This window comes from Ammodytes marinus, assembly GCF_949987685.1.
Source record: "Ammodytes marinus genome assembly, chromosome: 16".
Lineage (NCBI taxonomy): Eukaryota > Metazoa > Chordata > Actinopteri > Uranoscopiformes > Ammodytidae > Ammodytes > Ammodytes marinus.
The window spans coordinates 7037359-7049881 of record NC_137220.1 but is presented as its reverse complement, the minus strand read 5'-3'; the positions used below and the strand labels follow the sequence as shown (position 1 = coordinate 7049881).

Genomic DNA, 12523 nt, shown 5'->3' with positions numbered 1-12523 from the left:
GCACAAATCACATACTATTACACGCAGGTCTTTGCACAATGCATAGCTAATGTTATATACTGTTTAGTTTGTATGTATGAGACACCTTACCAAAGTGAAATCCCAGGGAAGCTTAGTGTCTCACCTATTAGAGAGGAAGAATTGAAGAAGAAAAAAAGCCACAACCCTCAAGACTCTTTGTCTCTCAAGATTTTATCCAGAATTAATAAGCAGTTTGAATTCTAACTCCATCACATGTGACCTGCTATGCATTAATTATTGATCACCTGTTCCTACACCAGTGAGACATAATTACCTTCTGTTATTGAACCCTTCATCAAATTTAAACATTTATACAGCTTATCTTTCTGCCGGAGCCCCTGGCAAAAAAAAAAAAAAAAAAAAAAACGAAATTCTAATTACAACGATCAAATTGAGTGGGAGAGCAATTCTTCATTTTGCTTCAATTATAAAGCAGGGATGACACGGATATTTCACTTGATCCCAAAGTACTTCAAGTTTCAACAAGTGGAAATTATGAATAATGGCTGATGTTCCTCCTTCCTTTTGTCTGATAATATACAGGTATTAGAAAGCACAGATACATAGATATATAGAAATACTTCTATTTATAAAACTCAACAAATATCCTACTCCAACCATTTAACATGATGAATACTGAGAATTAGAAGTCCAGTCGACAATGCTAAGGTGTGGTCAGGTTTAAAAAAAAAAAAGACTGATTGGATAGGGAAAGGTTCAATATAAAAATGTAAACAGTGATTGACGGTTAGAAGTGTAATAAAATATTGTATTCATCTGAAGCTGAACATAAGTCCTTTTGAGTGATGTTGGGAAAAACAACAGTGACAAGCTTTTATCGTAAATTACTGAACCTAATTATTTTCATTTGTTATATTTTAACCATATGTTTGTGTTCTGTTTTTAAATACCCACAACATCAGCAGGTATACCAGTAGGTTTGGAACCACAGATCGGGAAAGGAAGAACAAAGGTCCTTAAAGACCGATAAACATGTTTTTCATTTTGCTCTTCTTTGAGATTTGATGACAATGACAAAAATATAGAATAAAACTCAGAACAAAAAAATTCCAAACACAGTGCTGAGTGTGCTTTGGCTCGTACTAACACAATAAGACCATTTGCAATCTGGCTAATGTTTTTCTGAAGATCTCTTATGTCAAACGGTTTTTAAAAGAGCAAACAAATGAGAAGTTGATCTTGAGAAAACCAAACTTTATTCATGGTTATTGATTAGTGGAAGAACCATAGTACATGCACATACAATGACTGGGTAGGAAGCATTGTTTTTGAACCACAACACCTACTGGAAGCAGAGCTTGTATAAAGTAGTTGCGGTCAGTCAGACATTCAGCATAGTGAGGACTAGGATTTGTCCGGTTTTATTCTGACTGATGGCTCACACACAGCACACAGACAAAGGTTTGAACCAAGTGGAGAGCCAAGCAGCCCTGGGCTCTTACTGCTGCCTTTTTCATAATGAAATGCTTCTGAGAGTTTTTTTTTCTTCTTTCTTCTATCTAATTTGTTATAAATAAAAAAGGGAGATATGTAACAACACCACTAATTGGGAATAGTTGTAAACAGAATGTGGCACAGGAAGCGGCCCGTAGGCTGGCTTGCAGTGCAGCCGTAGCAGAGCCTTTCTTTCCCATGTAGCGCTTTTTCAAATACACTACAGATTTCATTCACTTTTTATTTACAGCATAGATTAACCTGTTCATATTTTACTCTTCATATTTTATAAGTATTGTAATAAACAGTTAACTTTTTTTTAAAGAGTAAAGAGGTTTAGTTTTAGAAAATAACAGAAAGAATGTCACATTAAGAATGACATGAGAGGAAGACCAAACAAAACGAATAATAAAAGCTGAGAAAAATTACAACTACAGCACTGATATGTCTCAGGTGTTTCATGTGAAAATTACAAGTTTCATGTGCAAAATGGTACAGTTGGCAAAACAAACCAATGATTGACAGTATGTACATTGTGATTACATCATTTGTAAAGAGTTAATAAAAATCAGAATATGATTTGATAGAAAATGAGAGGTCACCCTGACAACTGATCTACTCGTCTAAACCTAAAACATACCATTGTGTATTTCATATAAGAGAACATCTTCACTGCACATTTCAAATATAGTACATTGTTGGATTATTATACTTTACCCCCTGTAATTATAAGACCAAATAAAAATAAAACAATGCAAAATAAAATTAACAAAGGAAAAAATAGATATAGCGGCTTTGACCACTTCTTTATATTTGTTTTTAAATCTCTCCTGTAATATAAAAATCATCAGTTATACCAATGAATATATCGGAAGTTTATATAAAAAACATCTACATCTGGATGGCCAACCCTACTCAGTATGGGAGAGGATTAGTGCCACAAAACACTACACAGTACGGAAGAGGGTTAGTGCCACAAAATATTTAGTTTTTGAATTCTACGTCAGAATTCTGTGATTAAAGTTTGACTTATCTTCTTCAGGACTCTGACCGTTTTATATAGAATTATGCAATTAATCAAATGTTATCGTATTGAAGGAATAGTTCAACATTTCAATAGTTCATCGCTCTCTGGTTCAAGACAAAGGCGACAGAAACCATTACTTTAAGTGTGTGTGCATTTCCAAAGGAGACATGGGCACAGGTTGCGCATTGCTATTTAGCTCATCACAAATACTGCCCAACTCCTGTTAAAGAGATAAACTTCACAACATCACTAAACGGTCATGTGTGCTTGTTAGGCCTTATTTATTTACCATTTGTATGTGCAAACCAATGGAGATGTACTTGTCAGTAGGTCAACAAAACAAAATGTCAGTTTTTTTTGAGTGGATGGTTTCCTTATTTGATACATTTGATTCTAAAATGACATATAGTGCAAAAAATATGATGTGGTAACTATACAATTCCCAACAAGCACACATGGCTGTTTAGTGACGTTGTAAATTCTATATTTTGTCTGTCGGCGGAGGCAGGCTAAAACTTCCCATTGACTACCAGTATTTGAGCTAAGCTAACTAGCAATGAGCGACCTTTGCCCATGTCTTGCCCATGTCAAAAATGCACGCACAGTTAAAGGAATGATTTCTTCCTCTTTGCCTTGAGCCCAAGGGTGAGGCAACAAGATAGAAATAAAAAAAAGTTGAACCACTCCTTAAAATCTTTTTTTTTCCAGACTGAGCAATTAAATGGTGGAACAGTATAGTTGCCATGGCAATCTTTTTTTTTTCTTATCTCATAATTTATATCTATGAGATTCTCACGGAGATATCTATGAGAATCCTGACTATACACGTAAGCACGCCAGATGTGTCAACCTGAACCTTTGGCTTAAAGTGATGTAAGAAAGAACCACATTAGTTAAAAAATCTACAGTCTGACTCACAGCATTCTCTCCCAAAAAAGAAAAGAAACCATACCTGTATGTTCTATGGAAACTGAGGGCAGCTGTGATTGCTAATATCTGCTGTAGTCTTATTACTTCCTGTATATATTTAATAATTACGTCGCGATTTCAAGATTACCTCAGAGAGAGAGACAAGATTTTGTTAATACAAAAACAAGTTGCTGCATTTTTGTAATTGTAATACAAACATTTTCATTTTAACTAGAAAGAAAATGTATTGCATTCATCAGAGGAAAATAAAAATTAAATGGAGAGCTCATCTAGAATCTATGACTCAGTGGCTTATATTTACAAGAAGTTTTTCTCATTTAATTACGGGCTATAATTAATAAACTGTACAATCAATATAGTCACTGGAACTTACGTCGTAGCGTGTTGTAGTAATCAGGTGAGTATTATGGACTTGGTTTTGATGTTGTGTCATATTGGTACAGCTAGCTGTTTACCATGAGCTTATACAGGTATACAACTTTGTGTTTCATTGGATTGTACTGCTATAGAAACAGCCCTGGTCCAGGTTAAGTGGGTGCCAGCTGTTGACAGCAAACACTGCAGGAGAAAGAGCGAAAATGTTATGTGTCTGTTAGTTTAAACGTCTTTGAAAGATGCATTGTAGTTATCATCACTAGTACAGTGGCTGATGTCAGCAGGCTAGAATGTATGTTGCTGACAGGGGGCATGAGTCAGCACATACGCTGCCAAAACATGTAATACTTTCAGAACATGATGGAAAAAGGCTAGTTTGGGCATTCATTTAGTGAGGTATTCTTTGGCTAAATGTGGTCCTGAAATTAGACCTAATCAATCTTAATTGACCTAGAAAAAAAAATACAATACAAAGTCGAAATTATATGAACTCTGTATCATGAATGCATGTGTGTTAATGGTGTAGTGTGTAAAGTGTACATTTATAATTGAGAAATAGCAATCATGGCTGCTCTCAGGCTCCTGAACGTTACCACACTGCCCTCAAAAGTTGAGAGAAAAACCCTTTACCACTCCTTGTTCTCCAAGGATTCTTTACTTCCTCCAAAAAACAAATGATAAAAAAATATCATTTGAACCGGCAGAGGAAGTGCCAAAGCAACAACAACAACAAAAACTAAATAGTAACAAAGTAAAACAACAACACTTGACTAACATAGTCACTTTATAACACTCTTACAAAACATAAAAACTCCAAAGTGTGACTGTGACCTATAATATCGTACAGGGTCAGAGTTGTGTACAAGCCCTAACAATTTGAATCTGATATATAATATTTACTGTGTTTTTTTTTTCTTCTAATCCTTGCTCTAGCAGCTCTCTATTAGTACCATGGAAAAAACTCTCTACCGCCGATAATCTATGTTTAAATCTTTAGAAATGAAAAACCCACAATATCAAAATACACAGCACAAAATATCTGAGGTATAAGATGAAAAATATCAGCTGTCATTTTATTCTTATTCTTTTTTTCTTTTCTTTTTTTTTTGTTGTACTTCTGTCCTAGGAGATGCCTTGCAGTGTTGCACCAACTTGCACGTATTGCGATATCCAGGCCTCACTACTACTAGCATCTCTCCTCTGATAACTTGTTCATTTTACAGTTCTCTGTCATTCACTCACTCACACGCACACACACAAACGTTGTCTGTCCCGTTTTGGAAGGTTGAGTATAGGGGTTGGAGGAGGTGTAGTTTAATAGGGTGCGAAGCGGCTGTAGCCTCCTCGGTATATGCTAGCCTGCAGAGAAGACAGCACTAGGCCCACATCGTCGGCGTGGCTCCGTGTTTTGGCATCTGTCAGTGGGGCAAACGCGTTCTAAAACAAATACACACACACATACACACACACACACACACACACACACACACACACACAAACACACACACACACACACACACACGCAGACACGCACACACACACACAGGTACATACACCCAAAATAGAATGCAAAAAACACACGCACAAATATTTAATATAAAGACCAAGGTATACATACACAAAGGCATTGACACAAACACAAACCTCATTAGCACAACACTATAACTAGAGTTTCAACATTACGTTACCGTTATTCCAGTGCAAAGCCATGGTGGATGATAAAGACCAATGACTGGAGCAACCGTCATGCAGCGTGCACAGCGAGACGCTTCATGCCAGGGGAACATGCCAACAGCTATGTGAAAGAAATCCCGTCAATACTATCATGAGAAGGGTGAAGGGAAAGATGGATCAAAGACAAAAATGTTGATGGAGATGTAGGCACATTTTTAGCTTTTAGCAACAATTATTTTAGATAGTTTGTGCAATGTGCCTTGTGTCCGTGAAATTCACAAAAGTGGACAATGATAACTTGTTTATCGAGATGCATTTCTTTTAAAGCTTTTCCGAGCTATTCTTAAAGCTATAGTGCGTAGCTTCTGTAAAAGCAAGGTGTTACACCCTGACCAGTCCTTATTAGTGTATTGATTGACATTTTGAGTATTTATTTTTATGCAGATACTATTTTTTTATTTGCTTACATTCATAACAAAGTTTGATTATTAATTTACACAGTAGCTGACTCTGGCTTTATGTTCAGTTTGGAGTGCGTTTTGCCACTTTTCAGTATAAGTTCCCACAATCTCCCTCCAGTCCTGCCCAGCTTTCTGACTCCCTTCTCCCCTTCCTCCCTCGCCTGCCTCCTCCCCACCAGGGATTTCATTATCAAAATGACTAATTATTTCATTACCAGGGAGTGTGGGGCGAGTTGGTCTCCACCAAATTAGAAATATAATAACTAACATGGACCACGCTGCCAAGGCATGAGGACATCCATCACCTTTTTACAGGCGGGATTAATGTGTCATTTGGACTGCTGTTAGCGGCACAGACAAATTCAATTAAGTTTAAGTGAGGAGATGTCAGCGCTGCAGAAAAAGCCGAGCACAGCAACTGAATAATAGAATGGGGGAGAAATATGGGGCAAGAGAAAGAGTGTGTGGAGATTGTGGAGTGCAGTTAGCAAAATGTGATAAAGCTAGCAATGCAATTCTTTCTAGTGTACTAGGAACCAATTAAATATGACATTAAGGAAGGCCTTTTTAACTGGACACACTTAAATACGTGGGCCGCGTGTTTGACAATCAGCTCAAGTCGGCTCTGCCTGTTTTTATGGTTTTAATTAATTTTTTATTTAACCTGTATTCAACCAGGTTAAAAGGTGGAGTCGGCAATTCCGGAGAACGCTTATTGTCAAAATCCCTTTTTTGTAAAAAAAAAAAAAGTTTGGTAGCTAACACTGATCATAGAACAGCTGACCAGCTTTTTACTGGGAAAAGTACAGGGAGGGGTATTTTGTCATCCAAGCCTTATTGTATAACCAAATATATTAGTTCTGAACGCGTTATTGGTCCACATCCTCCAGTGCAGGTGCAAGAGTTTATAAGTCTCTGTTCACGACATAGGTGTAAAATGGAAGGAAATTACTGCCGATGCTGTACAACACTGCTCTTTAAAATATACTGTATATCTGTAAGTAAGTAAGTAAATAAGCTTTATTTATAGAGCGCCCTTCACAGACCAGGGTCACAAAGCGCTTCACATATCGTAACACATTTTATACACACACTCAAACACTCAAATATCTGATCAGGATCATATTCCGTTGCCCTATTCAACAGAACCAAAATGCAATAATTGGTCAGGTAGCCTTCATTATTTTCACTTCCCTGAAGTCTAGAGCACAAAGTGCAGCTCTAAACGATGTAAATCGAAGCAAGTGACATGGACGGCAGAACAGGAGCTCAATTTGCACCTCAATTTTGGAGACTCATGTTTAAAAATGAAAATAAATAAATAAATACTGAAAATGCTTTGAAAAAATAAAAGGAGTGGGACAATGCATGAGAAGAAGAGGCTCAGGAGTGGTAATGGAGAAGAGAGATAATGGCAGGCGTGATAGTCTTACCATGGCACCAACGCTGTATGTGGCTGCTGGAGTGAGTGCGTGGTTGTAGGGGTCGGCAGCATATACCCGTCCGTAACTGTAGAAACAGATCAAATAACAAATCAATAGATAAAATCAATAGAAATCTTTTTTTTGTTTTATAATTGCAAACTTCCATGGCAGTGTGACCAGTAGTGTGGAAATATGAATGAACCACCATTTTATCTGTCATTTTGTATCATCTCTTGGGTAAAGACCCATTCAATTTAATAATCTCTAGCAATAGTCTAGGAAGCTGTCAAAGCATATTAGCCAAAAAAAAAGAGTTGATAAGTGATACAGAGCAATAAATAAAAACCTTAAAGAATCATGAGATATATTGTACAAACAATCCAAAAAGTAAAGAATCAATGTTTTTATTAAAAAAAGAAAAAGAAAATACAGCAGCAGTGTTTATTCCAAGTGAGCAGCCATGCTAGGGCCAGTCCTTCCTCCCTTCCTCCCCTCCATGTCCTAGTCTGGCCTTGATAAGGGCCAATCAGGGGCCAGGGCCTGTGCCCATAATTGAGCTGATTTGCATAGAGCCTAGTGGTTGAAGCGATTAGGAGTTAATCCCGATTAGTTTTGGACATTGCTATTCACTATGCAGCCCCCCCCCCCCACACACACACACACCCAATACACACTCTCAGCCCAGCACCGCATTCGACCTATCTTATCTCACTGCACAGAGCCCTCTCCCATCTTCAGTGTGTGTGTGTGTGTGTGTGTGTGTGTGTGTGTGTGTGTGGTAAGCTGCAACTACAACATGAATTCAAATGAAATTTGAATCAAATGCATTTCTAAAATGACCCTGAGGTGAAAAGATAAACATGGAAAACAATTTTTTTAATAGGTCTACAAAATGGTTGGGAACCCGTCAAGGTTTTTGGATATAGAGTAAATATGTGAGGGAAGACATAAAATGAACATTGTTATGCAGCCATAATATTGTCTTTCAACTATCTAAGCCTTAGATAGATAGTTTGAATACGTCAGACTGAATTCTCATCAAGATTTTTTTTTCTTATTTTGGAGGAGTTTCACTTTTAGAAAAGTAGCAAGCACTTTCTTTCCAGGACAATATCTCAGGTTTTTACAAACAAAGCTGGATGTTAAACAGGGATAATGTTTAGCATGCTAACATTTGCTAATTTGAATAATTAACCCAATGTGCGCTGACGCTTAAGGGCAAACTGAAGATTGGACCTGATGATGGGCGCTGAATGAAAATGGAAAGCATCGCAAAAGTTGTAATGCAAGAATTTCTCAAATTGCTCGGCAATCCATCCAATATTTGTCGAGACATTTTACCCTAAAGAGCAAATGAGAAAAGTCATGCTGACCTGAGGAAAGTGACTTTGTGAAATGTCAACATGAAGATAATAGTTATGCTCCGGGAACTCCTCCTGAAGTCAGAATGTCTACGTGGAAACTCTGAGAAAACCTCATCACCTGCAATGCTCATTGTCTATCTGTAGTTATGTTGCCACCATATTTGCATACACAAAGTATAACATAGAGCATGGCTATCAACTCATTTAGCTAACAATGGCTAACCAGAGATGATCGCTGAAGGCAAACTTTCTTTCTTGTCATTTCCCCACTACTGGAACGCAGTCAACTCTGAAGTGACGTCACTTGCCTTTCCTCTGACTTCCAATGTAAAATGGAACGCAGCATTTAAAATTCCTGTAGCCTATTCTAGAAAAGTTCCTGCCCTTGGCAAATTACCAACAAGGTCTGTGCTCACCCATGTGCATGTGTGTAGTAATTTGTGAATACTCTTAATGATTTTTGCATGATTGACTGCATTGCATTTGTATTGGGTCTGTTCAGGCCTCATGACAGCTGCTGTTAGTGGCTTCCCATCTGTGACCCTTGTGGCAGGAGCGTGACCCACATGGTGCCAGCGTGGCCCCGGCACAGATGGGAACATTAAGGCCAAACAGGTACACAAGCAAAGCCCTCAAAGCTACACTTAACACAGGTGTCAAATCCAAACAGTCCTCGTGTTAGCCTTTGTACAGGTTCTGTTTAAAGCTCTATTAACTGACCGTTTGGCTTCTCCCCTTATGCAATAAGTGGAGAGAAATCTAACTGAGGTTTTCGAACACAGGTTTTCAGAAAAGTGGTGGTGAAAAAAAAGAGAGGGTTGTTTTTTTCATATTTTTGGAGTCCCTAGTCAAACATGAACGAGGATCCTCTAAAGGATATGCCGCTGTAATGCCTCACACAGGGCCAAAAAATATGCGCTCACTATCTTTCATAAGGAGACACTTATCATATGCATCCCAAACACTTCAACTGGTACAAAAGATTAAGTAGGTTGATTGCACTCCACCTTTTGGCTATCATAATGCAGTCTTTTTTATGAGTAACGGAATTTAAATTTTGACACCACCCTTAAAAAAGTGAACGCTATTAAATCCTATTTTAATTTATAATTCAGCTTCATTTGGACATTGCTTTCAAGTTCTTGGCAGGCAACCAGTGACTGTAACACCAAAGGGATTTTATTTAATAATATTTAGTTTGCAATGCCCCTTTAAGGATGGGAAACACATCAAAAATACAATACGTACAAAACAGCGCAAGATATAAAAAAATGCACTTAAGACAAAAAAATACAAATAGCAAGCCATATAACTGAAAAACCAAACATGATATCCTGTATGACGACATAGCTCAACAGTGATTAAAATAATGCAGATATAGACTTAAATTAAATGTATCAAGGAAAATATTATTTGTTTTTTGAAGATAAACTTAGTTGCAGAGTAAGCTTGGAGGTAGTTGACTGAATGCGGTTGAACATTGTCTTTGTCTTTGTCTTTTAACACTGCGATTCACACAGAACCTTTTCTGAACGAAACTAGTCTCATCTGCCAAGCGACGCTGCCAAAATATATCCCGCGTGGCTTGAGCCTCGGAGAATATTTTTGAAACGCTTTCAATATGTTTGCGTTGCTTTGCTAATCTTTTGGAAACCCACATCTGCACTGGCACAAAAACTAACACACACAAAGAAACACAACTACCATAATAATGGTGCTATGAGAAAATGTTTCAATATTCCTTAAACAGTCAAATTTTTCCTCTGATGATCATAAATGACATGTTACAGCAAACGAGAGCATCAATGCAAAGAATGCTACTTTTAGATAGTTATTCTTAATGCATTCATCAGGGTACGCTCACCCAGGAACAACAGCTGGCATAGTGAAAAACACTACCTCTTTGTCCAAAGGGGGCGCAATGCTTAACACAAACTAAAAGTTCCTCGGAGCACCTTTAACTTTAGAAAGACTTAGCCATCAGAAAAATAGCTAAACACATCTGAAGGTTATAATGTAAATTCTAGATATAGGCCTACTGTAGTTTTTTTAATGCATTTTCCTTCTTCTGATATCCTTCCCTTTTATTGAGGGGGAGCGTTACTTTCTGCCATTTCTGGTCTCATTATTGACTGCTTGCTTTGCCATGTCGAATTAATAGCTCTCCAAAGCTTGTGTTTTTATTTTTTGTCACTAGTCATACATTTCAAATTCATCATCTCTTTCTGAGTGCTTGCGCGATTGTGGCGCGTATGTAGACAGCAGATAGTACAGAACCAAAATAGTATTTAGAGAAGAAGTCACAAAACTGATTCGAGCCAGTGAAAAACAATATTAAAAAAAATATATATATATTTAAATTGAAAATCTTACATATTGCAAAAATGAAATGACACTGACAGTTTAATCTTACCTGTCACTGTATGCAGCAGCTGTGGCAGCAGTAGGCTGTGCATATCTGTAGGCAGCAACACCACCCTAGAAACAGACACACAACATAATACACATCAATGCACTGTGTTTTTGAATGTTCTTATCTAAAATAGGTTTCTATTGTACTTAATGCCAGACAGTGTCACTTTGAGACAGACATTTACTACAACAAAAAAACAATACAAGGTTCTTGATTTTTTCAAAGTCCCTGCCATTTTTGACTCGTGTATATGTCCTGTTAATTGTGTTTCTCAGTGTACAAGTCTTAATGTATTTTTGATATATCTTAACAGACTTAATGAAATTCTGGCAAAGAAATATCAAATTATTTATTTATTTACCCATGTTGTGTCGACTTTAATCCAATCAAATCTTCCCTTACAAAAACAGTGAGTGTAAATAATATATACATTTCACATTTCATTAGATAATATTGTATGTCATAGGGAAATTGTTCTTACTGTTTATGTGAATTCATCACGTGACCCCATTTGCAACATGTGATGAATTTTATGATGAAATGTCTTTGATAAGCTCATGTGCTTTTTCTCTGTAACTAAATGTACAAGACCAAGTCAAAAATAATGAAGACACGAGCTCAACCCCATACAGCCCCCGGTGAAAGCAACCAATTAGCTCCCTGAGACCTGTGCCTCACTGTTGAGTTGTTGAGCTCACTGTCTGTCTGTCTGTCTGTCTGTCTGTCTGTCTGTCTGTCTGTCTGTCTGGTAAAAAAAAAATGGAGGATGATGGCGGCAGCAGCAGTAACATGTTTAAAGACAAGAACAATGTGTGTCATTGTGTGTAAAACTTTAGTTAGGAGTTTTCAGCAGAGCCGTGTAAAACAATGAATCCTAATCCAGCAGGGCAAAATGAGGAGCGCTAATAAGCTCAGTGGGTGGACACTACAAGATGAACTCTAGTTCAAACTTATTAAATCCAATACACTAGCTCTGCAACAAATCCTGCCTTTGCAAATAGGACAAGTCTTTAATATACCGGAGGTGATGATTCACCTCTACCAGAGTGTTACTTTGTTTTTGTACTGCTGTAAAATGTCCCCAACACTTTTTGAAATGGCCAATTTTGTCCCCACAACTCTCTAGTACAAAGTATAATTTGTTAAAATTATTCTCAAAAAGTTAGAACACTTTAAGAAAGTAATTTTTTTTCACATGTACAATCTTGTGAAACAGACGTGGTCAAGAAAAAAAAGACAAATAGTAATAGCAGTAAAAGTAGTCCATTGACAAATAATATAATAATATATTATAATATTTTTTGTCTTATTTTCATTCTATTCAAGTAGCCAGAAAACAGGACACAATGTCTAGGAAGCTCAAATCTTTCTGTGTTGAA

At 37.1% G+C, this 12523-nt stretch overlaps 1 protein-coding gene across 8 annotated transcripts in view; it reads right to left on the bottom strand.

Annotated features, from left to right (window-relative positions):
* Window positions 1–1249: 1249 nt before the first annotated feature.
* Window positions 1250–12523, bottom strand: part of rbfox1 (RNA binding fox-1 homolog 1) — a 37539-nt gene continuing 26265 nt past the window's right edge. For 3 of the 8 annotated variants that reach the window (XM_080043770.1, XM_080043771.1, XM_080043772.1), the window contains exons 10-12: window positions 11145–11209; window positions 7377–7452; window positions 1250–5245 (exon numbers count right to left, since the gene is read on the bottom strand). In XM_080043770.1, coding sequence (XP_079899896.1) covers window positions 5123–5245; window positions 7377–7452; window positions 11145–11209 — 264 coding nt within the window. In that variant the 3' untranslated portion in view covers window positions 1250–5122. Of the gene's footprint in view, window positions 5246–5496; window positions 5604–7376; window positions 7453–11144; window positions 11210–12523 lie in introns of all 8 variants that reach the window. The other 5 variants (XM_080043773.1, XM_080043775.1, XM_080043774.1 and 2 more) reach the window with 4 other exon arrangements.